Below are 26,319 nucleotides of genomic sequence, written 5' to 3'. Positions count from 1 at the left end.
GCTGGGAGGTGGAGATCGATCCCCCCTGGGACGGCGAGCCGGGTTGCTGGGAGACGAGGTGACATGGCGTGACCACGTGGTCCGCCACGGAGGAGCACTGGGAGGAAAAGAAGCCGGCCGGCTTCCCGAGGAGAGAAGGAGGTGCCGGTCTGCTCCTGGCTTTCTTCCCCGGCATGCTGTCCGGTTTGAAGTGGACCCATGAGACCCAGCTTGCTCTCCACGGATGGACCCCTAATAAAACAGGGATATACAAGAGAAGAGCAAGAGATCCAGAGGAATCCCCCTAAATGACTGATCGAGGAAAGCCCTACACCTGAAGACCGGAGCAGCCTCGCAGAAAAGGAAGAAAGAGGAGGGTGAGTGAGAGCGGCTGGGGCTTGCTGTGTGCTAACTGTCATACTGTATTGTATAGAGGAGCAAAGGGTGAAAGAGAGGAGGGGGGGATTCCCAAGGGTCATGAAGTGGAGAAGAGGATTAAGGATTTGAGTCCTCAGAAAAGAAAAAGTAAATGGACAAAGAGTAAGGCAAGGCTGGGACACTAATATAGACACTTAACATTTACTTATCCTAAATATATAGAAGAGAATAAGACCCATAGGAGGATATGAAGAACAAAGGATCTAAAAGGAAGTGGGCTCAAAGGGTCCCAAACTGGTACGATCAAAAAAATACACGTCCCAGGGAAACGTTACCCCAGAAAGGTCCCAAGGCGTAAGCAGAAAGGATGAAATGGAAGCTAGTCTGGGAAATAGCCCTAGATTATCATTGGGCATGAATAGTAGCTGTAGTCAACAAATAGCAGGTATTATGGAGAAGAAAGAATCTGAAAATGAACTACATGTACCGAATAAAAAAAGATGACAGAAATGTTTAAAAGCTTGGAGAAAACAAAGCAAGAAATGGCAACTATTCGGAATGATTTGGGGCAGCTGTTATTGAGAGTGGAAGAAACGGAGGAGAAAAGTTAAAAATCAGGCCCAAACCATAGCCGATTTAGAAAAGAAGATAAATATGGGGAAAGTTCAGAAACAATTGCTTTATATGATAGAGGTACAACAAAATAGAGACAGGAGGAGTAACCTTAGGATACGAGGAATTCCAGAGACTGCAAAAGGGAAAACATTGCAAGAATTAGTATGCAGAATTTTAAACTCCATAATGTACAGACCTGAACTAGACTTGATCAAACTGGATGGAGTTTTCAGAATAGGAAAGCTCCAACAGGGTACTGGGAAGGAAAGACCGAGAGATACAGTTGTCCAATACCAAAAGTATGGTGATAAAGATGAGATTTGGAGGAAGATCAAAAGGAAGAACAATAATTAAGTATGGAGAAACAGATATCCAGATTTTTGCGGACTTAACACCAGAGACCTTGTGGAGAAGGAGATCCCTGAGACCCCTGCTGGAGCAGATGAGAAAGCAGAACGTGCATTATAGATGGGGGACCCCAGCATGCCTAATTGGATGGAGAAATGGAGTTACAGCTTATCTGAGATTTCCAGAGGACTTGAGAGACTTCTGTGATAGACTGGACTTGCAAAGAATGGAGATAGCTGGGTGGGAAGAAGAGGATGGAGAAATAGGAGCTATAAGAAAAGAGGACTTGCAGCTTGTTAGAGAGGGAAAGGGGGGAGGAGGGGTTTAGGAGAGGGGAGAGAGAATTTTTTGTTCCTCTCTTCCTCTCCTTACGATACCCCCTCCAGATTTCCGTTCTAAGGGGTCGGTGGAAATTTACTGAGTCAATTTGATAGAGAGGGCAATTGGGGAGGTTGAAGGAAGGGAGAGCCGTTCATGGGCAGAGGTCAACCCCAAAGTTTTAAAGCAAAGGTGGGAATAGGCCCACAAATGATTAGTAGGCATTTCACAAGCCTAAAAATGGAAGGGGGAAAAACGGAGAGGGATGGGTGGGGGGGTAGGAGGTGATAGATGGGAAGATGGGTGGGATGGGGAGCTGGATGGGAGGTGGTGTGGGTGGGGTTTTAGGGTCAACACTCTGCATGATAGAAGGAGATATAAAAGCAAGGAAAGAGGATGAGGAGAGATGGAGTAGAAGAGAGATTTAAGAAGGAAGATGGAAGAAATACAGTTTATAACTTATAATGTGAATGGGTTGAATTGTCCTGGGAAAAGATTTAGATTTAAAGAGTTACAACACAGAGCATCTTCAGTAGTATTTTTTCATGAGACACATTTTGAGATAGCGTCAAATGTTAACTTAAAATCTAAATATTATCCAACACGGTACTATGCAGATTCCCCGATTAAAAAAGAGCAAAAGGAGTAGCAATAGGGTTTGCAAAGAATATAAGGTTCGAGCTGGAGGATAGAAAGATAGATCCGGATGGGAGATTCTTGTTTTTAAAAGGTAAACTACAAGAAATTGAGTGTACAATAGCCAATATTTATTGCCCAAATAAGAAGCCGGAGATATTTTTGAAGGGTGTGCTGAAAAGATTGATGGACTTTAAAAAAGGCCATTTAATATTAGTGGGAGATTTCAATTTTTGTATGGACCCACAAAAGGATGCAACCTCTTCTATGCAGAGGGAGGGGGGTAGGTCTCTGAGATTACTGAAAAAGGTGATCCACAAGTGCCAATTAGTAGACATCTGGAGAATTATGCATATGAATGATAGAGACTATACTTTCTTCTCAAATGCACATGAGATATACTCGAGACTGGATTATATATTAATAGATCACCAACTTATTGAGTTTCTGGTTAAAGTAGAAATAGACGCAACGTCTCTTTCGGACCACGCCCGTTATAATGAAAATGGGATGGGGAAGGCGGTGGACAGGAGGCTTAGGATGGAAGTTGAATGAGGCACTTCTCCTGGATAAAGATACTGCTCAGAAAATTGGGGAAGAGATTAAGCGATATTTTAAGGAAAATTAGACAGAGGATGTGTCGATAGCTACAGCGTGGGAGTCCCATAAGGTATATATAAGTGGAATCTTGATCGCGATTGGAGCAAAAAAGAAAGAAAGAAGAGAGAAAATTAGTGGACTCCTAAAAGAAATATTTGACCTGGAACAGATACACAAGAATAAAATAACAAAAGAAACAAGGCAGAAGGTAATAAGAAAGAAGAACTAGAGACTTTGATGGAAGAGGAGATGAGAAGAGTCTATAACAAAGTGTTAAGTGAGATATAGACGGGGAGATAGACCAGGAAAATTTTTAATGAAGAGCCCTGAGGAAAAAGAAAAACAGATACTATATAGAAAAAATAAAAAGCCCCAAGGGGGAATTGGTCCATTAAACTAAAGAGATTGTTAAAGTGTTTACGGAGTACTATAGAAAGTTGTACAATATCAGTTCACAGGATTCTTTAAATAATACTGAAACTGTGAATATTGAAAAAAGGAAGACATATCTAAAACATGCGGGCCTACCTAAATTAAGCGAAGCACAATTGAATTCCTTAGATGTAGAAATTACACAGGAAGAAATAAAAGTAGCACTAAAAAGTACAGTGACGGGGAAAAGTCTAGGACCAGATGGTTAAACCGTGAGGTACTATAAAAAATACAGTGAATTATTAATACCTAAGTTGAAGAGATATATGAATGCCTTGGGAGGTGGGATGGATGTGAGGAGAGAATCTCTACAGGCCCATGTGGTACTTATTCATAAGGACGGAAAAGATGCTTCTCAGTGCTCTAGTTATAAACCAATTTCATTATTGAACACAGATACTAAAGTTATACGCAAAGGTTTTAGCAAATAGGTTGAAAGAACTAATGCCTGAATGGATACATGGGGATTAAGTGGGCTTTGTCCCAGGGAGGGAGGGTAGAGACAACGGGTTGAGAACCCTGATGCTCATTCAGAAAAGGAAAAGCTCTGGTGGTAGTGCTTTGAATCGATGCCGAAAAAGCATATGATAGAGTTGACTGAGGCTTCATGATGGATACTCTGGAAGCCCTGGGGATTGGAGTTAGAATGAGAGAGTGGATAGGAAAATTATACAGGGATCCCTCCGCAATTATTATGGTAAATGGGGAGAGGTTGGAACCCATTGGGATGTCAAATGGAACAAGACAGGGCTGTCCACTGTCCCCATTGTTGTATGTTCTGTCATTGGAACCCTTGTTGTCAACAATAAGGAAAAATAGGGATGTAAAAGGAATTCAGATAGAAACTACAGAACACAAAGTGGCTGCCTTTGCGGATGACTTATCGTTGGATGTGGGGAACCCCAGGATAACACTCCCGAATTTAATGAAGATAATGAAGAAATATGGAGAACTATCAAACTTAAAAATTAATCCAACAAAAAACAGATTCTAAACATTAATATTCCAAAAAGTGAAAAAGAAAAAATACAAAAGGAATTCCCCTTTATATGGAGAGAAAGATATATGAAGCAGTGAGTTTTACTCCTAAGTATTTTATAAGTATTTATATAAACTAAACTATATTTCACTGTTAAACGAGATTAATGAGGAAATAAAAACATTAGAAGGAGGAAACCCGTCATGGATAGGACGCAGAAACCTGGTAAAAATGGTAATTGTACCCAAAATACTATATAGTTTTTAAATGATTCCAATTAAACTCCCAAAAGCTTTCTTTAGTACAATAAAAAGAATGATAAGATATATATGGAGGAATAAAAAAGCAAGAATATCATATGAATGAAGTAGGAATAAAGAGAAGGGTGGATTGGGAGTGCCAGATTTTAAAAGATATTACAAAGCAGCAATTTTAGCAAGAATTTATGATTGGATGTATAATTTAAAAGGGAAAAGTTGGGTTAAAATTGAAAATGAACTTAGTGGAACTAATTTGAGTAAAATTATATGGGTGCCAGCACAGTATAGAGGTATAAAAGGTAGCACAAGCTTATATACTTTAAATGTTTTAAGGGTCTGGGATAATCTGCACAAAAATATGAAGTGGGATTTCAATTCTATATTAATGCCACTTGGAAACACAGACTTTTTCCCTCTAGGTAGAGAAGAGATAACAGGGAAATGGTTTAAAAAGTAGGATGTCCAATTGAAAGATATAATGGTGGAGGGGGAATTGAGACCACTTAAGGACTTTGAAGAGAAAAAGGGAGAGATTTTCACTAGAATAAATGAATGGCGCTATCATCAATTAAAATGTTTTATTGGGAATCTCCCAAAACCCTTGAGATCTAAAAAAAGATTGGAATCTGTTCGAAAGGTTGTTGGAATCATGAGGGGATGGGAAGCATGGTATTGCCAAAGTATATAAAATACTCACTGAATAAGACACAAACACAAAACCAATTTATATAACAAAATGGGAAAAGAAATATGGGGGTTATAGATGAGGATAAACAAAAAAAGATATATAGATTAATTCACGAGAATGTAAGTATGAGAGAGGTGGAAATAAACTATAAGTGTTTGACAAGATGGCACATTACACCGAACGTTGAGCACAAGATGAGTGGAGAATTCACCGTGGTATTGGCGGGGGTGTGGAGGGAAGGGCACAGTGTTTCACATATGGTGGGAATGTCCAAAAATTCAAGTATTCTGGTAGTCAATAGTTTGATTGGGATGATAACGGAGATTGATATAGGGTTGGATCCAACAATCTGTCTTTTACATAGTATGGAGCTATCAGTAAATAAATATAAAGAATCAGATATATGGTACTATCTAAATGCTACAAAAGGTTTGATACCACAGTTCTGGCGGAAAGCAAAGGTGCCTAGGAGGAAGACTGGGTAGATAGAGTGAACTAGATTAGTAGGATGGAAAAACTCCATCACATGCAGGAAGACAAGATGGGGCTATACTATGCGAAATGGGAAAAATCTGGATTGAATGTGAAATATAGGAAGTTATAATCTAGAATGATAGGTAAGGTCCTCTTGCTTTAGTAGAAAAGATGGGGGGTGAATGCAGAGTGGGTTGACGGGGGGAAGATGGTAGGGAGGAGGGATGGCCAGGCGTGGGAATAGTTTTAGAAAGGGTAATTAAGAATGGTTTTGGATATTTAAGTGTGTTTATGATGGAAATTTGTAATAATCTGAAAAATCAATAAATATTTAAATAAAAAAAAAAAAGTGGCGGCAAGGGGGCAGGGTTTTTTTTGGCGCCTGTATCGGTTCTTTTTCTCATATTGGCCGACGGGTGTTTTTGGATGAAATGTTTTGGTCACCAAAATTTTGGTGCACCCCTAAAAATCAGCCATGTTTTTCTTAGTTTCTGTTATAAATTATAAATGTTATAATTGTTCTTCATAAATTTAGGCCAAGATATATTCTGCTACATTTCCTTGGTATAAATAACCCAAATGAGTATTAAGTCTGTAGGAAAGTTATAGAGACAACCATCGTATATATCTGAAAATCGATCAATCCTGAAGTACTGGTGGCCAATCTAATTTCTTGAGGCCCAAAAATGCAAAGAAAGTGCAGATAGCCCCATTTGCAGGTCTATCCATAGCAATTCCCTTCCACTATCTGTAAATCTTTCCATCCAATAAGAAAAATCTGTGCTCTAATATGAACTGCAGTAAATAGACAAATATTGCATGTTTCTGGAAAATAGTGCCTCTAGCTCACAAGAAAAAACGCACAGGCTTTTAGATCCAGATCATGCTTAATAATACTATAAAAAGGGCCTCTACATCTCACTTCTGGCCTACTCAAACATTTAGCGACATTTTTAAAAATCTGGTAGCAGTCAAAAACACAATCTTGGTGTTAATTCTTTCAAATGCAGAGGAAGGATTTTGGGTCCAGATCCCACCATAAAAAATACTTGTCATGTGTCTATTGCTGTAAATAAATATTATTCCATCCATTTAAAACCATTCAAGTATATTGCAAGTAAGCCCAATGTTTTTGGCAGTCCTAAATAAATGCATGAGGTGATGATGTGCATAGTTTTCATGAACACAATGAGGGAACGTGGAAGCCAAAACATTTTAAGAATAAGGGACAGCCAATATAAGTAAAAAAGGAGTAAATGCAACAGCACAAGTGTAAATTGCAAGCCAGAAAAAAATAAAAAACAAAAACAAACAACTTACCGTCTCCAGCTAGTATCAGGTGGAGGCGACAAATATACCGATCCATATGGGCAGCTGTCTACGTGGCACAGTTAAGGGATATCACAACAAGCTATTCAAGTGTAAAAAAGTTGCTTACAACCTTCGTGCAAAACAATAATATACCAACACATAAATATTAAAGTACAATATTAAAGTGCTCAATGTTAACCTTCCCCTAGACCTACAGTTGTGTCCAAAATTATTCAACCCCCAATGCTGTAAAGGGGTTTAGGGACTATAGTGTACATTTGGAATTGTATTCAGAATCAAATCCTACAAGGACGTTGTAACTACCCAAATGCAACTAAAATGACATCAATTGTTTATGTAATACAGTAGTAAATGGTTCTTATGTGGTTTCTTCATTGCCACAATTATTCAACCCCTTAAAGACTACCACTCTGAAGAACAGAGGTTCATACAGGTGCTTTCCATCAGGTATTGAAAACACCTGTGGATGTCACCGAGCAGCAATCAAGCATAATAAGCACCAATTAGGCAGCTTTAAAATGACTGTGATACTCAGCTCCTTCTAGACATTTACTGGTGTGGTTACAAACATGGTGAAGGCAAGAGAATGGTCCAGGAAGACAAGAGAAGAGGTGATTTCTCTTCACAGGAAGGGCAATGGCTATAAGAAGATTGCAAAGATGTTAAACATACCAAGAGACACCTTAGGAAGCATCATTCGCAAATTCAAGGCAAAGGGCACTGTTGAAACGCTACCTGGTCGTGGCAGAAAGAAGATGCTGACTTCGACTGCTGTGCGCTACCTGAAGCGTAGAGTGGAGAGAAGTCCCCGTGTGACTGCTGAGGAACTGAGAAAAGATTTGTCAGATGTGGGTACAGAAGTTTCAGCCCAGACAATAAGACGCACACTGCGTAATGAAGGCCTCCGTGCCAGAACTCCCAGGCGTACCCCCTTGCTGTCTCCAAAGAATAAGAAGAGTCGACTGCAGTATGCCAAAAGCCATGTGGACAAACCACAAAAGTTGTGGGATAGTGTTCTGTGGACTGATGAAACAAAATTAGAACTGTTTGGGCCCATGGATCAACGCTATGTTTGGAGGAGGAAGAACAAGGCCTATGATGAAAAGAACACCTTGCCTACTGTGAAGCATGGTGGAGGGTCAATCATGCTTTGGGGCTGTTTTGCTTCTGCAGGTACAGGGAAGCTTCAGCGTGTGCAAGGTACCATGAATTCTCTTCAGTACCAGGAGATATTGGATGGAAACGTGATGCAGTCCGTCACACACCTGAGGCTTGGGAGACGTTGGACCTTTCAACAGGACAATGATCCCAAGCATACCTCCAAGTCCACTAGAGCATGGTTGCAGAGGAAAGGCTGGAACATTTTGGAGTGGCCATCGCAGTCACCAGACTTAAATCCGATTGAGAACCTCTGGTGGGACTTAAAGAAAGCAGTTGCAGTGCGCAAGCCTAAGAATGTGACTGAACTGGAGGCCTTTGCCCATGAAGAATGGGCGAAGATACCCGTAGATCGCTGCAAGACACTTGTGTCAAGCTATGCTTCACGTTTAAAAGCTGTTATAACTGTAAAAGGATGCTGTACTAAGTACTAAGATTGAATGTCACTTGGGGGTTGAATAAAACTGATAATGCTGTGAGCACAGAAAAGACATTTGTGGTTATTTCATTATAACTGTTATGTTATATTTGTCTGACCTACAAGTGCCTCTTTAATGTAAATGTAAGCAAGATGACTGAATGATCAAAAGCAATGTCAAACTGGCCAAAACACTCAATTTCAGTGGGGGTTGAATAATTTTGGACACAACTGTATTACATTATCTTTTGGGCTACCCTTTAAGGGTATTTCTAAGCGGTCTAAAAGGTTGGGAATACACATTCTGACGGCTGCTAGACGGGCGATACCATGAAAATCAGTCGATATCCCCCCACTAAATCATCTTATAAGAGCGATCTCTGAAATCAGAAAAATGGGATATCTTAAAGCTCTAGTGGGTGATTACTCAGGTCATTTTCGATCTATTTGGGAACCATGGGATCATTCTCCCTTCAGTATACTTCCTCTCCCCCCCTTATATAGCTCAGACACCTCTCTATTTGCAAAGCTTCTGACAAATTATGTAATTCAACGTGAAAGTTTATGTCGTTTTGTGCTTATGCATTCTACAGTTTACCATGCTTTTTTTATGTCCACATTTCGTTTATGTTCTTCTTTATATAGATAGTATTCTCTTTCAATGCAACGTTTACACCTCAAGTGTTGTAATTTTGTCTTGAAAAATGGGCTTTGGCCCTTAATAAAAATTTCAATAATATTAACGTAATTTCTGAAATAAAACCGGTAATTCAAGTAAAATTATATATATAAATAATTATACTAATAATATTTGTGTTAGGTCTAGTGTTTGCGCTTCAGCTTGCTTTTCACTAACTAAATGCCCTCTATGCCCACAGGAAAGGTTACTTCTCCTCAGGTAGAGAAGAGACCAAGAGTTTTAAAAGCACACATTGGAAAATAGGGGGAGGCGCCTGAGCTAGTCCTAGTCTGGAAAAGCCCAGATATGCAACCCCTCCAGGTCTTCTATTCTAGAATCACTGGAAAGCATAAACTGTAAGGCCCCTTCATCTAGATAAGCACAAAGGCCTGAGAGGAATTAAAAAAAATTAAAAAAAACACGACAGCGATGTTCTTGCGAGGCTTAAGGAAACAAAATAGTTGGTGTTTAAACCAAACATCGCATGTTTGATAACTAAACAAAATAAATTAGATGTTTTATCTTTGTCTATATTTGCTATAAGTTGTTGCTTTTTAGATGCAACAGTTTCTTAAAGTGGAGTTCCAGCTGAAAAAAAAAAAAGTCAGCAGCTGAAAAAACTGAAACGGCTGGTTTCATCGGCCGTCTTCTCTCCCTGGTGCCGGCATCTTCAGAGTGGGTACCGGGGGGGGGGGGGGGGGGGTGTTTAAGGACAACTTCAACTTACGCTTCCCATCGCCTAGGCAAACGCAGCGGGAGTGGGACCGGGTACCTGTCAAATTCAGGTACCTGCTCCCGTTCCCGAAGGTGCCAATCCTTAATGGGGAGCGGGAGACAAAGGCTTAAAGCAGCACTTCCCCTGTTAGGTAGAGCTCCGCTTTAAGCTGGGTATAGACTTTATTTTTCGTTTAGCCACAAGCGAGGTGGATGGAGGAATCCCCAATGCTGAGACACGGAGTTTCCTTTTGCTGTCTGAAAAACTTTTGTCAATCAGCAGCTGCACCTTCACGGTGCTGACCAATCAAAAGCAGTCTAGTCCGTACTGTCATTCCTGCACTGAGAGGAAAGAAATCCATGAGGATTTAAAATCCCCAGATTTTCCCTCTGTGACAGCATGGGATCTGTGCAGGGAGGTTTTCCAGCACTGCTCCTAAGTAAACTCCAGCTATGAGAAGCCTGGGTTCCTACAGCAATTGGGAAACTACATGTGATTCAGACAGGAAACGCATCCCATTCCTGTTCAAATTGCATGCTATTCTTTGCGGTGCAATTTGAAACCATGCATTTTGTATTGATGCAAATTGCACAGCAAAGTAACGGTACTCAGAGTACTTGACCGAAAGTATCGGTACTCGCAGATCAAAAGAGGGTACCGGCCATCCCTACTTCCAATGGGAAAAATAATTATTTGATTCCCTGCAGATTTTGTAAGTTTGCAAACTTCCAAAGAAATGAAGGGTCTATAATTTTTACCATAGGTGTATTTTAAATGATAGAGACAGAATATCAACCAAAAATCCAGAAATAAAAAACACAATATAAATCTTATAAATGGAGTTGCAGTTCAGCGAGTAAAACAGGTATTTGATCCCAAAGCAAAAATTGACTTAATTGGTGGAAAAACCTTTGCTGGCATGCACAGAAGTAAGACGTTTCTTGTAGTTGGTTACCAGGTTTGCACATATCTCAGGAGGGATTTTGGTCCACTCTTCTTTACAGAGCTTCTCTAAATTCTTAAGCTTTCTTGGCAGTTCAAAGTTTCAGCTCCCTCCATAAATTGTCTATAGGATTAAGGTCTTGAGACTGGCTAGGCTACTCCATGACCTTAATGTGCTTCTTGAGCCACTCCTTTGTTGCCTTGGCGGTATATTTTGGGTCATTGTCATGCTGGACGACTCATCCATGACCCATCTTCAGTGTTCTGGCTGAGGGAAGGTGGTTCTCATCCAAGATTTTACAATACATGGCCCGGTCCATTGGCCCTTCAATGTGGCAAAGTTGGCCTGTACCTTTAGCAAAGAAACAGCCCCAAAGCATAACATTTCCACCTCTGTGCTTGACTGTAGGGATGGTGCTGTTAGGGTCATAGTCAGCTTTTTTCTTTTCCTCTAAACGCAGAGTTGAGTTAATGCCAAAGAGTTCAATTTCTCCCAATCCTTCTCTGAATCATTTAGATGTTCATTGGCAAACTTCAGACGGGCCTGTACATGTGCTTTCTTGAGGGGCACCTTGTAGGTGCTGCAGGAATTCAATCCATGGCAGCATATTGTGTTATTAATGGTTTATTTGGTGACTGTGGTCCCAACTACCTTGAGATCATTCACAAGCTCCTCCCATGTACAGTGCTTTGAAAAACTATTCAAACCCCTTGAAATTTTCCACATTTTGTCATGTTACAATCAAAAACAAATGTATTTTGTTGGGATTTTATGTGACAGACCAACACAAAGTGGCACCATAATCGTGAAGTGGAAGGAAAATGTTAAATGGTTTTCAAAATGTTTTACAAATAAAATGTCTGAAAAATGTGGCGTGCATTTGTATTCAGCACCGAGTCAATACTTAGTAGAACCACCTTTCGCTACAATTACAGCTGCTAGTCTTTTAGGGTATGTCTCTACCAGCTTTGCACATCTACAGAGTGCGTTTTGCCCATTCTTCTTTGCAAAATAGCTCAAACTCTCTCAGACCGGATGGAAAGCGTCTGTGAACAGCAATTATCAAGTCTTGCCACGGATTCTCAATTGGATTTGAGCCGGGACTTTGACTAGGCCGTTCTAAAACATGAATATGCTTTGATCTAAACCAGTGGTTGTGAACCTATGGCACGTGTGCCGCAGCTGGCACACAGAACCCTCTCTGTTGGAACGTGAGCCAAGTCACCCCAGCAGCCGAGCATCAGATAACAGCACACATAGGGGCCATGCACAAACTCAGAAAGGAGTAGCGCGCCAGACGGTGACATCATGAGCCGCGACTCATTGGCCAGTCAGTGCACTGCCAAGGATATATATAATGGACTGGCTGTACGTTTTAACACATTCATTTTTATTAACACAAGATTTTAGCTTGTGCTGGTGGTCAGTGAAAAGTTGTGTTTTTCTTTTAAGACAAAAGATGTTAATGTATGGGTTATTTTTTCTAAACTAAAACCTCAGTATTCAGGTTTAATTGCAGTGTTGGCACTGCGATAAATAACTGGGTTTTGGATTCCAGTTTGGGCACCCTCTCTCTAAAAGGTTCACCATCACTGATCTAAACCATTCCATTGTAGCTCTGGCTGTATGTTTAGGGTCGTTATCCTGCTGGAATGTGAACCTCCACCCCAGTCTCAAGTCTTCTGCGGACTAACAGGTTTTCTTCTAAGATTGCTCTGTATTTGTCTCCATCCATCTTCCCATCAACTTTGACCAACTTCCCTGTCCCTGCTGAAAAATGCATCCCCACCACATGATGCTGCAACCAGCATGTTTCATGGTGGGGATGGTGTAATCAGGGTGATGTGCAGTGTTAGTTTTCCACCACACACAGCATTTTGCTTTTAGGCCAAAAAGTTAACATTTGGACATTCTCACTAGTGTCAGTGCAGCATTTATGTTTTTAAAAACATACATGTACTTTATTGGGATTGTATGTGATAGACCAACACAAAGTGGCACATAATTGTGAAGTGGAGGGAAAATAATAAAATTTAAATTTTTTTTTTTTATTTTACAAATATCTGTTAAGCGTGGCATGCATTTTTATCCAGCCCCCTTTACTCTGATACCTTTAAGTAAAATCTAGTGGAAACAATTGCCTTCAGAAGTCACCTACTTAGAAACTAGAGTCCACCTGTTTGTAATTTAATCTCAGTATAAATACAGCTGTTCTGTGAAGGCCTCAGGAGGTTTGTTAGAGAACATTAGGGAACAAACAGCATTATGAAGGCCAAGGAACCCACCAGACAAGTCAGGGATAAAGTTGTGGAGAAGTTTAAAGCAGGATTAGGTAAACAAATATCCCAAGCTTTGAACATCTCACGGAGCACTGTTCAATCCATCATCCTAAAATGGAAAGTGTATGGCACAACTTCAAATCTACCAAAACATGGCTGTCCACCTAAACTGACAGGCCAGGCAATGACAGCATTAAACAGACAAGCAGTCAAGAGGCACATGGTAACTCTGGAGGAGGTGCAAAGATCCACGGCTCAGATTGGGAGCATCTGTCCACAGGAAAACTATTAGTCATGCACTCTACAAATCTGGCCTTTACATTAGAGTAGCAAGAAGAAAGCCATTGCTTAAAAGAAAGCCATAAGAAGTCCAGTTCGCAAGAAGCAAACATGTGGAAAAAGATGCTCTGGTCAGAGGAGACCAAAATTGAACTTTTTGGCCTAAAAGTAAAAATGTGTGGCAAAAACCCGCACTGCATATCACCCTGGACACACCATCCCCACCGTGAAACATGGTGGTTGCAGCATCATGTTGTGAGGATGCTTTTCTTCAGCAGGAACAAGGAAGCTGGTCAGAGTTGATGGGAAGATGGATGGAGCCAAATACAGGGCAATTTTTGAAGAAAATCTGTCAGAGTATGCAAAAGACTTGAGGTTGGTGCAGAGGTTCGCATTCCAGCAGGATAATGACCCTAAACATACAGCCAGAGCTACAATGGAATGGTTTTGATCAAAGCATATTCATGTGTTTGAATGGCCCAGTCAAAGTCCAGACCTAAATCCAATTGAGAATCTGTGGCAAGACTTGAAAATTGATGTTCACAGACACTCTCCATCCAATCTGACAGAGCTTGAACTATTTTGCAAAGACGATTGGGCAAAAATTTCATGCACTTGATGTGCAAAGCTGGTAGAGACATACCCAAAAAGACTTGCACCGGTAATTGCAGAGAAAAGGTGGTTCTACAAAATATTGACTCAGGAGGGCTGAATACAAATGCACGCCACACTTTTTAGAGATTTGTAAAAAAATTATGTGCCACTTTGTGTTGGTCTAGCATATAAAATACAAATTACGTTTTTGGTTGTAACATGACAAAATGTGGAAAATTTCAAAGGATATGAATAGTTTTTCAAGGCACTGTGTATTGCCTGGTACTGGGCCACCTACCTTTATACACACATGAACTTTAATGGCATCCCAGTCAATATTAGGGTTATGAGGGTTCAATAGTGCGTTGACACACCCTTTGCAGCTAGAACAGCTTCAACTCTTCTGGGAAGCCTGTCCACAAGGTTTAAGAGTGTGTCTATGGGAATGTAACCATTCTTCCCAAAGCGCATTTGTGAGGTCAGGCACGGATGTCCGAAGAGAAGGCCTGGCTCAAAGTCTCCACTCTCATTCTTCCCAAAGGTGTTGAGGTGAGGACTCTGTGCAGGCCAGTTCCTCCACCCCAAACTCATTCATCCATGTCTTTATGGACCTTGCTTTGTGCACTGGTGCGCAGTCATGTTGGAACAGGAAAGGAACATCCCCAAACCGTTCACACAAAGTTGGGAGCATTAATTTTTCCAAAATGTCTTGGTATGCTGACGCTTTAAGAGTTACCTTCACTGTAAATAAGAGGCCAAGCCGGAACCCCTGAAAAACCCTACACCATAATTCCCCCCCTCCAAACCTTAAACTTTGCACAATGTAGTCAGGTAAGTACCTTTCCCCTGGCAACCGCCAAATGCAGACACGTCCATCAGATTGCCAAACAGAAAAGAATGATTCGTCATTCTAAAGAACACGTCTCCACTGTTCTAGAGTCCAGTGGAGACCTGCTTTACACCACTGCATTCAATGCAATAAATTGCACTTGGTGAAATAAGGCTTGGATGCAGCTGCTCGGCAACGGAAACCCATTCCATGAAGCTCTCTACGCACTGTTGTGCTAATCTGAAGGCCACATGAAGTTTGGAGGTCTTTAGCGATTGACTCTGCAGACAGTTGGCAAATTCTGCGCACCCCGCTGTCATTTTACGTGGCCTACCACTTAATGGAAGCAACTGGGAAAAATAGCAACTCAGCCACAGTTATAATACCACTAACAGTTGACCATGGAATATTTAGTAGCAAGGACATTTACAGAATGGACTAATTGCACAGGTGGCAACCTATCACGTTACCACACTTGAATTGACTGAGCTCCTCAGAGCGACCCATTCTTATACAAATGTTTGTAGAAGCAGTCTGTATGCCCAGGTGCTTGATGTTATACACCTGGGGCCATGGTGGGGATTGGAACACCTGAATCCAATGATTTTGAGGGGTGTCAAAATAAGTTTGGCAATATCGTGTATGTATATATCCCTTCCAACCCACTAAGGATTAAGAATTGACATTAAAAACTGTAACAAAAGAACAAGGATATTTGCCGTCCATGTTTGTCTACTGACAAAGGCCTTCTATGGGGGGATCCAAGACGATTTCGGTCTCGATACACCCTGTCCACTAGACCATGATGTCGAGTTGTTCTACTGGTATCTAATCCAGAAGACTGAAAAGGAGTCTGTAAGAATAAGACAATTTTTGGTAAACATTAAAAAGTTTCAAATGTATATGTACAAAAAGAGGAAAACACACACACACACACACACACACACACACACACACACACACACACACACACACACACACACACACACACACTTAGAAAGCATCACAAAAAGGAACTATAAGGCATTGAAACTTTACCATGTTTATTTACCCTTCCATATAACATGAATGAAAACTTCCACCTCAACTTAACATTGTAACACGTTTTTGGCACAGAAACCTAAATAAATATGATGGATTATGAAGGTTATATCAAATACAATATTTTTTTCTACATGCGATAGAGGAATATTTACTTCTCTGTAAAATTGTTTTTTGTAATACAGTACAGGATGCAAGTCTTAACTATGGGTTATATGCAGCTACCTTCAGATGAATGAACACTGGCAAAAAAAGCTGCAGGGACATGCCCCCTTTTAACTTCTCCAGCTAGCTTCAGTTTTTTAGCAAGCGATAGGGATACCAAAGTACAAAAAGGAAGAAACCTGGGCCCTGTACTGTACTGCAAGAAAGTGATTTCACAGGTAAGTATAAAAAAAAAACAAAACACAATACACAAAATATTTCTTAATGATGGGACATCCAAAACGCAGTTTAACTGAGGGGTCGTCAGCATAGTAAGCTAATGCTGGAAGGCCTGCGTAACAGTTCAAAGGAAGGGCTCAACAGAACTCACAAAGAAGCTTGTAGCACATTATGCCCAAAACTGAGTCCGTATTCCCAAAACAGGTTCCAGTTTTCTACCACTGTCTTGTGTGACAATTTCTTCTTAAAGCGGAGTTCCACTCACCCTGTCAAAAAAAAAAAAAAAAAAAGTCGGCAGCTACAAAAACTGTAGCTGCTGACTTTTACAAAACAGCTACTTACCTGTCCCTCGGTGTGTCCCCCGTAGCCAGTTTCACCGGCCGTCTTGTATTCCAGGAAGCCAGCATCTTCAGCGTGGGCACCCGGCTGTGATAGCTTGCGGCTTCAGGAATGGTCCTGTAGTCTTCTGGGACCTGTCATGTGTCCCAAAAGACTACAGGGAGGGAGGGAGGACATCTTCCGTTAGGCGATCAGACCGGAATTGGGAGCGGGTACCTGTCAAATTCGGGTACCCGCTCCTCCCCTGCCCCCCAAAGGTGCCAATCCTTAAAAGTGGAACCTCCCCTTTTGGGTGGAGCTCCACTTTAAGCTTTACAAAAAGTTTTAAATAACCAAACAGAAGATCATCTTAGTACCTTTATGTTTGACTTAGGTGGGAATATGCTGAACCTCCAAAGAGAGACCACTGCTCCCACAAAGTTTCTCTTTCTCTGCAGCATGCTTTTCATTTTAGGATTTGGCTGCTTTCTAAAAAAAATTGTACAGATTTTGCACACTTGTTTAAACGCGTGCAATTTATTTGGCAGATATAAACTGAAGGTTCAATTGGGCTTTAAAATATCTGTATAATAAAATGCAGCAATATTCTGTTGAAAGCAGATAGATTATACCACAGCTTTGTAGACAAGCCCCTCAAGTGGCATAGTATACAGTATAAGCAAATAGCTTGCATAAAGAAATGTGTTAGACAAACTAGTTTCCTTAGAAACAAGAAAAGAAAAACACTATTCATTTGCAAGTAACTTTAACACTTTCTTTCCCATTACCCTAGATATCTGCATCAGGAATGCACATCAGTTTACAGGGTCTTCTTCTGCAGTTGCCTTAAAACCCTCTCACTATATTGATATTCACAGAACCACCAATTTCTTTGGTGTCCCTGCTCTTTTTAGTGGCTGCCTTGTGCTTGCAGTATCCATACAAGGAAGAAGTCATGATGCAGACAGACTCCACAACCATGGACTACCTTGCAAGAGGCTTAGGATGCAGAGCTCTCGTGTTAAATTAGCACCAACTTTCAAGAGATGCACTGTATACAATTTGTACATAAAGTAATCGCCCCTCTAGATAATTTCATTTTTTTGCAGTCAAAGCAATCAGTGCATTCAGTTAGCATTTTTTTCCCCAACAATCAATGATCGGCTTTTATGTTAAAGTGATTTTAAACAAATTACAGTAAAAACACAATATAACTGACTGCATAAATATACACCCCAAACAGCATAAAACACACAAAAATCATCACTGGTGCAGTCAATTCTGTTATAAAGTCACGTAATTCGTTAAACGTAGATCCACCGTATGTAAGCAATTAGTTTTAAGTGACTGTAGCATAAACACTCACGTATCTGGAAGGTCCACATACTGGTGGAGTCAGTATTGTGGCATAACCTACACTATGAAGATTGAAAATTCCAAGCAACTCCATGAAAAGGAGATAAAAATACAGCAGTAAGGAGATGAACACAATCTCACTTAAGAGTCCCTGAGCATTCCAACCCCCCCCCCCCCCCCCCCCCACCACCACCACCATTTACACACAAACAGCACAGTGGCTTATGGTTTAGCACTTCTGCCTTGCAGCATTAGGGGCCCAACTTGCATCCTGGTAAGAACACCATTTACATGTTCTCCTTGTGCTTACGTGGCTTTCCTTCAGGTACTGCAGTTTCCTCCCATACCGTAAAGACAAGGTGCCCAAATTGGCCCTAGTATGTTACATAGATACAGTAGTTGGGGAAAAAAAAAAAACACAATTTAAACAATATGAAAAAAAAAATGAAATAAAAAAAACTTTCATGCACAATCTTATACCCACATCGAATCCAGAGGAGGGCACAAAATGTATGTCTGTCTGCATGTGAGATAGGAACTTTAAAGGATTAGTTTACCTTTGCAAGATGTTACACCCATTTTTAGGGTGGAACAGGTAACATGTTCACAATGCTGCAGCCTCTGTCCAATCCCCCTTCCCTGTGACAGAATTACAGGGAGAAGCTCCCTATGCAAGCTGTCACTTTTCAAAAATAGCATAGCTGTGCGGGGCTCTGCCCACATGGCTGCGTCATTCATTCACAATGCCTTGTGAATGAGTGAACTACAAATCCCAACAGCCTTAGTGACTGTCAGCTTGCAGCTGTGCATGGCACGGTGGAGCACCGTGGTAGTTCATTGAAACTTCCTGTCAGTATATCTGCTTGCCCGTGCATCCCGTACAGGCAAGCAGATATACTAACAGGTCTGCAGATGACCTGCATGGCACCAGCGATCTGCTGATCACTGGTGGAATGCTTTATAGGCTCCTGCAGCCAAAAATTATAAAAGCACAATTATTTAACTGAAAAAAAATTGTAAACTTGGGGGCCAGAACTCATGTAACTGAACAGTATGTAAAAGAGCTGCGTAAATTGTTGGCACTATATAAATATCTAAAAAACTCCGAGTCCCAGAGTGTTATTTTGCTTTGGCAAGGTCTCAGTTTCACACCTATCTTATAGCTTTTGTAATATACCCCAACAGATCATGCGTAGTTTTTCTGGGAACAGATAGGGCCTTAATTCAGTAGCAGAAGCAGAGCTGGACTTTTTTTTTATTATTATTTCTTTCCTAGGTTTTAATTTGAAAAATTTGTGAAAAAACAGAAGAGACCTGGAATTTTAATGCTCAAAGTAAATATTTTGATTTTAATTTTAGTTGAGCTTTATGCCCCACTAAATTACAACATACAGGAAAAACATGGTTTTGATAAAATTTTAACATAACATTTAACCTTCATGCACACTGAGCAGTTGTGATAGATTCCATGTGCTCCACCACCTCTTCCTAGTGCACAAACTCCTTACTGAGAAAGAGGGACCTCTAAATGAAAGGCTGTATTTCAGTGCTAGGGAATGTTTTCAGGGGACCAGAAGCCGATGGCCCCCTGAAGAAATTTCCAGCCAATAAAACGCGCTGGGCGGGGCTTATTTGTAACGTCTTCACACACGCCATGTTCCATATGGCAATGCCGATGTTTTGTCTGTCACTTTAACTGATATTGCAAGTACCTCTACTTGCTTAATGAACAGTTACATCCATTACATTATACAATGTGGCTTGTTTTGCTTCCGTCTGTGGTTAAGAACAAATCGGCTACCTTGTGAAGCAATTGAGACCCTTGCAAAAGTGCTGGAGCAACCCTAGTTTCTTAAGCACCATAATGAAATTGAAATCCTTGGTTCACTTAATATAAAGTTGATGGTGGATCACACTGAATCTTTCACAACTTGCCGTGTTTGGTTGATAGCACCACCTTTGGAATATTAATTGGACTTTATTTATGAATGACATATATAGCACATATGCACGTATAATTTACAACACTTCGGTTTATACATGCATTTGGAAATTTTATTTTATTTAATGTTCTCATGCACTTTATGGATTTGTAACTTGTAAAATAGATACTTTGTTGTTTATAAAAATCTGAAAAACAAGCCATCCTCCAAGAAAAGCGAGTGACTAATGAGGGAGGTTATCAAGAGACTTATGACCACATTGAAGGAATTATGAACCTCAGGGGCACAGAGCGAACAGACCACACAACTGTAGCATGGGTGCTTTACCAGTCAACAGATGTGGTCATTTGCTAGCCTTTATCTGACCCTTGGGGCACACTTCCTCCTACAATGGAGCACTATTTCTCCCACTGACACCAACAATGGGGCACGATTTCTCCCGCTGATACTAACAATAGGTCACTATTTCTCCCATTAACACCAATAGGGCACAATTATTATTATTATAATACAGCATTTATATAGCGCCAACAGTTTGCTCAGCACTTTACAATATAAAAGGAGACAATACAGCAACAATAGAGTTCAATACAAAAGGGTTAAGGAGGGCCCTGCTCCTTGGAGCTTACAATCTAAAAGGGAAGGGTTGGTGGTACAAAAGGTAATAACTGTGGGGGATGAACTGATAGGAGTAATAGAAGATTCGGTTATTAATTGAAGGCGGGATAGGCTTCCCTGAAGAGATAGGTTTTCAGAGATCGCCTAAAAGTGGACGATAGTCAGATATATTGGGGTAGAGAGTTCCAGAGGATGGGGGAGGCTCTGGAGATAAGCATGGGAGGAAGAGACAAGGGAGCTAGAGAGCAGGAGGTCGTGGGAAGAGCGGAGAACACTGTTTGCGTGATATTTGGAGACAAGATTGGTGATGTAATTTGGGGCAGAGTTATAAATGGCTTTATATGTTGTTAATGTTTTGAATTTTATTCATTGGGCAATGGGAAGCCAGTGGAGGGATTGGCAGAGAGGGATGGCAGATATGGAACAGTTAGTAAGGTGGATGAGTCTGGCAGCAGCCTTCATGATAGAGTGAAGTGGGCATAGCCTGCATTAGGTAGGCTAATGAGGAGGAAGTTACAATAGTCAAGGCAAGAGATAACCAGGGAGTGAATAAGTTGCTTAGTGGTTTCAGAGGTTAAGAACGGGCGTATCTTGGAGATGTTGCGGAGGTAAAAGTCTACAAGATTTGGATAGTGATTGGATTTGGGGCTAAAAGGACATATGGGAGTCTAGGATTACTCCTAGTACCCTGGCATGAGGGGAAGGGACTGATGGTTGTACTATTGATCTTGATGGAGAAGTCAGGGGAGGGGGTACGGGCTAGAGAGAATAGGAGTTCCATCTTGGAAAGATTTAGTTTGAGGAAGTGGAGTGACATCCATGCTATGTCACTTAGTAGATTAGTAATGAAAGAGGAGAATGAAGGGGTAAGGTGAGGAGTAGAAAGATCGATTTGTGTCATCAGCATAGAGATGGTACTTAAAGCCATGGGAGTTTATCAAGTGACCAGGGGAGGTGTAGATGGAAAAGAGAAGGGGTCCAAGGACAGAACCTTGAGGGACCCCTACAGAAAGAGGAAGTGGAGAGGAGGAGGCAGAGTTATAAGTAACGCTGAAGGTGCACTGCGATAGGTAGAAGGAGAACCAGGAGAGATCAGAGTCTCAAAGGCCAAGAGAGGAGTTTGAGGAGGAGGGGATGGTTAACCGTATCAAAAGCCACAGAGAGGTCAAGTAGTAAGAGTATGGAGTAGTGGCCATTGGTTTTAGCTGTTAGTAGATTAGTGAGTTTTAGTAGGGCAGTTTCAGTTGAGTGTAGTGAGCAAAAGCCAGACTGTGAAGGGTCAAGAAGGTTGTTGTCAGTGAAGTAGGAGCTCAGGCGATTGTAGCCCAAGCGTTCTAAGAGTTTAGAGGTAAACGGGAGCAGGGAGATGGGTGTTAAGTTGTTCAGGTTGGTGGGGTCCAGCAAGGTTTTTTTTTTATGAGAATGATCTGTTCATGCTTTAGAGGGGTGGGGAAGGCACCATTAGAGAGGAAAGTATTGAAGATGTGAGTGAGGAAGCATAGGACAGCAGAGGGTGACCGTATTAGTTGAGAGGACAGGATCAAGGGGGCACGTGGTGAGACGGGCATCTGAGGAAACTTTAGTGACCTCTTCAGTAGTAGCAAAGTCAAAAGAGGAAAGTGTTGAGGGAGGTTTAGTATAAGGTATACTAAGTGGGATAGATGTCTGTGTAGCGGAGATACCCTCACAAATTGCATCAATCTTGTTTTTGAAATTATTTGCAATTAAGCAGTGAGTTTCTGGGTGCAAATGGAGGTGGAGAAAGTAGAGAGTTAAAAGTAGAGAAGAGATGACTAGGACTGAATGACAAGGTATAACCAGTGACAAAGTTGGCTTGTTTGGCAGCATGGAGGGAGAAATTGTAAAATAAGAAAGTAGATCTATATAAGGTTAATGCTTGCTGAGATTTGGTTTTACGCCACAATCGCTCCAGTGCACGACTAAGTCGCTTACGATTTCTGGTGTCAGTCGGACACGGTTGTAATGGTTGGGGCCTGATACTTCGTGTAGTTAGAGGAGCAAGTGAGTCTAGTGTGGATGAAAGTAAACTGTAGAAGACAACAGTGGCCAGGTCAGGGCAGGACAGGGGAGAGATTCTGAGTCAGAGTCGGTCAGTTGCAGAGTGGAAAAGAGAAGGGTTAAAGTTGTGAAGGTTTCAGTGGGTAATTGTTTGCTGCTTGGAGGTTTAAGTGTTTGAAGATGAGGACACTGAAGGTGATGAGATTGTGATCAGAAGAAGGAAAAAGGGGTGTTTGTGAGGTTGTAGGGAGTGCAAAGATGGGAGAAAACAAGGTCTAATGTATTCCCATCAGAGTGAGTGGAGGAATGTGTCCAACCTAATCTCATCTTTTGCCGTAACACAATGAAGAGTTGGAATGTAGCTGGGTTGTTCACATGGGGATGTTAAAAGCGTGACACCGGTCCAGGAGGCCAGTAGATTACAATCCTCAGAGAAATGAGAAAAACAGCCAAATGCAACGAGTCTCGAAAGAAGAGAAGAATAGAGAGGGAGTGTTAAGGAGGACTTGAAAGGTGCTCAGTGGGGATAGAAGAAAATCAACTTCACCTCCTTTCCAAACACTGGGTCTGGATGAGTCCAGAGAAGGCCTCCATAGGAAAGTGCTGCAGAAGAAGCAGAACCTGCTGCTTGAAGCCAGGTTTCTGTAATTGCTAGTAGGTTAAAAGAGTGAGAGACAAAAAGGTCATGGACAGAGGTGAGCTTATTACAGACAGAGTGGGCATTCTAGAGTGCACATGAAAAGGGGAGGGTGGTTTTAAGGAGCATGGGGATTGAGATTAAATTGAGTGGATTGTGGCTATTCCTGGAGGAAGGAGGGTGCCTGGTGTGGGGGTGAGATACTGGAGGACCGGGGTTGGGGGGAGATATCCCCAGAGGTTAGAAGGAGGGTGAAGTAAGACGGGAGCGGGATGTACAGTTGCAAGAAAAAGTATGTGAACCCCTTGGGATTACGTGGAGTTTTGCATGAATTGGGTATAAAATGTGCTCTGAACGTCATCTAAGTCACAACAATAGAAGAACACAGTCTGCTGAACATAATACTACACAAGCATTAGATGTTGCCATGGTTTAATTGCACATAACATGTAAACATTCACAGTGCAGGGAGGAAAAAGTATGTGAGGCCCTAGCTTAATGACTTCTCCCAGAGCTAATTGGAGCCAGGAGTGAGCCAACCTTGACTCCAATCAGTGTGATATTGGATGTGTTGCTGACAGCTGTCCTGCCCTTAAAAAACACACACCTGTTTTGGGTTTACTAGTTTCAAGAAGCATTGTCTGATGTGAACCATGCCTCGCAGAAAAGAGCTCTCAGAAGACCTACGATCAAGAATTGTTGACTTGCATGAAGCTGGAAAGGGTTACAAAAGTATCTCCAAAAGCCTTGATGTTCATGTGTCCACGGTAAGACAGACTGTCTACAAATGGAGAAAGTTTAGCACTGTTGCTACTCTCCCTAGGCGTTGTCGTCCTGTAAAAATGACTGCAAGAGCACAGCGCAGAATGCTGCATGAGGTAAAGAAGAATCCCAGAGTGTCAGCTAAAGACCTACAGAAATCTCTGGCACATGCTAACATTTTTGTTGACACATCTACAATAAGGAAAACATTAAACAAGAATGGAGTACGTGGGAGGACACCACGGAGGAAGCCATTGCTGTCCAAAAAGAATATTGCAGCACGTTTGAAGTTTGCAAAAGAGCACCTGGATGTTCCACAGCACTACTAGCAAAATATGCTGTGGACTGATGAAACCAAGATTGAGTTGTTTGGGAAGAACACACAACACTATGTGTGGAGAAAAAAAAGGCACAGCACACCAACATCAAAACTTCATCCCCACTGTAAAACATGGCGGAGGGAGCATCATGGTTTGGGGCTGCTTTGCTGCCTCAGGGCTTGGATGGATTGTTGTCATTGATGGGAAAATGAATTTCAGAATTTATCAAGACATTTTGCAGGAAAACGTACGACCATCTGTCCGCCAACTGAAGCTCCGCAGAGGATGGGTGACGCAACAGGACAATGACCCAAAGCATACAAGTAATTCAACAAAACAATGGCTGCAACAGCACAGAATACGCCTTCTGCAGTGACCCAGTCAGAGTCCTGACCTCAACCTGATTGAAATGCTGTGGCATGACCTTAAAAGAGCGATTCACACCAGACATCCCAAGAATATTGCTACACTGAAACAGTTTTGTGAAGAGGAGTGGTCCAAAATTACTCCAGATCTTTGTGCAGGTCTGATCTGCAACTACAGGAAACGTTTGGTTGAGGTTATTGCTGCCAAAGGAGGGTCAACCAGTTATTAAGTCCAAAGGTTCACATACTTTTTCCTCCCTGCACTGTGAACGTTTACATGTTATGTGCAATTAAACCATGGCAACATCTAATGTTCAGTAGTATTATGTTCAGGAGACTGTGTTCTTCTATTGTTGTGACTTAGATGACGTTCAGAGCACATTTTATGCCCAATTCATGCAAAACTCCACGTAATCCCAAGGGGTTCACATACTTTTTCTTGCAACCGTATATGAGTGCACATGCCTTCCTGCCCTGGTGTTTGGGTCAGCAGGTGAGTAAAGTATTAACAGAAGGTGATGAGAGAAGTAGCAGGGAGATGGTAGAAGTGAGGGTGATATGTATACACTTTCTGGTGGAGCAGAGGTGTAAAGAAATGAGATTTTGAGAACAGAGGATAGTATTATGAAAAGGAGGAGTAGAAGGGACATATATTAAAAAGGTACATGGAGTGGGAATCAGACTTGTAAGATATGTTTCCAAGGGTGTTTGCTTGCAGCCCACCCAGCGTGCAGTAGAATTCTTTGTTGCATCTTCCTGCTGCTCGAGTTATCCTGCTTTAGTTAAAACTGCTGTGTTCAGCTGCTGTATTGCACTCCAGCAGGACAATGCTCCGTCTGCAACTGTACCCCCAGCGTCTGACTTCCCCCAGCAGCTGGTCTAAATTTATAGGAAGACGATCAAATGAGCAACTCTTCTCCGCCACCATTAGGAACTGATAAGGATTAGATGAAATTGGGGGGAGGTTGGTCAAAACCAGATCAGTCACATACACAGGCCAGGGTCATAAAAGATGATTGATTCTCTGATCACAGAAAGGCAAAAAGGAGGTGTGAATCAATCACCACAAACATACAAAAAGATATAGACTAATTATCCTGAGATTTGTGTAGCAGGGAGACCATAGGGCGCGATTTCTCCCACTTAAACCAATTGGATACCATACCTCCCACTAACAAGGAGGCACCATTCCTCCCACTGACAATGGGGCACTATTCCTCCCACTGACACCACTCCTCCTATTGAAACCATGGGGGGGGTACTTTGGGGGGAAAGCCCCCCCCCCCTGCTCCAAAGCACCTTTTCCTCATGTTGATGGGGACAAGGGCCTCTTCCCCATAACCCTGGCCGGTGGTTGTGGGGGTCTGGGGGCAGAGGGCTTATCAGAATCTGGAAGCCCCCTTTAACAAGGGGGTCCCCAGATCCCGCCACCCCCTTTGTGAATGAGTATGGGGTACATGGTCCCACTAATTCACTAAAAACACAAAAGTGTAGTGCTCAAAAAAGACAGGGGACAGTCTTTGACAAGTCCTTTATTAAAAAAAAAAAAAAAAAAGAACGTCTTCCGCAGTAGATCCAACATCAATCACGATGTCCGCCGCCGACCCCAAAAAAGAATTGGAA

General features: G+C 41.6%; 1 protein-coding gene across 2 annotated transcripts in view; it reads right to left on the bottom strand.

The window, feature by feature from the left end:
• Window positions 1–26,319, bottom strand: part of CRTC1 (CREB regulated transcription coactivator 1) — a 222,764-nt gene that overhangs the window by 133,330 nt on the left and 63,115 nt on the right. For both annotated transcript variants that reach the window (XM_089687919.1, XM_089687920.1), the window contains exons 3-4: window positions 15,649–15,786; window positions 7,028–7,089 (exon numbers count right to left, since the gene is read on the bottom strand). In XM_089687919.1, coding sequence (XP_089544045.1) covers window positions 7,028–7,089; window positions 15,649–15,786 — 200 coding nt within the window. The remainder of the gene's footprint in view (window positions 1–7,027; window positions 7,090–15,648; window positions 15,787–26,319) is intronic.

Source organism: Staurois parvus, unplaced genomic scaffold (genome assembly GCF_062004578.1).
Source record: "Staurois parvus isolate SC_StPar_1 unplaced genomic scaffold, SC_StPar_1.0 ptg000439l, whole genome shotgun sequence".
Classification (NCBI taxonomy): domain Eukaryota; kingdom Metazoa; phylum Chordata; class Amphibia; order Anura; family Ranidae; genus Staurois; species Staurois parvus.
Note: the sequence above shows the minus strand (reverse complement) of the source record. Positions and strands in the feature narration are given on the sequence as shown.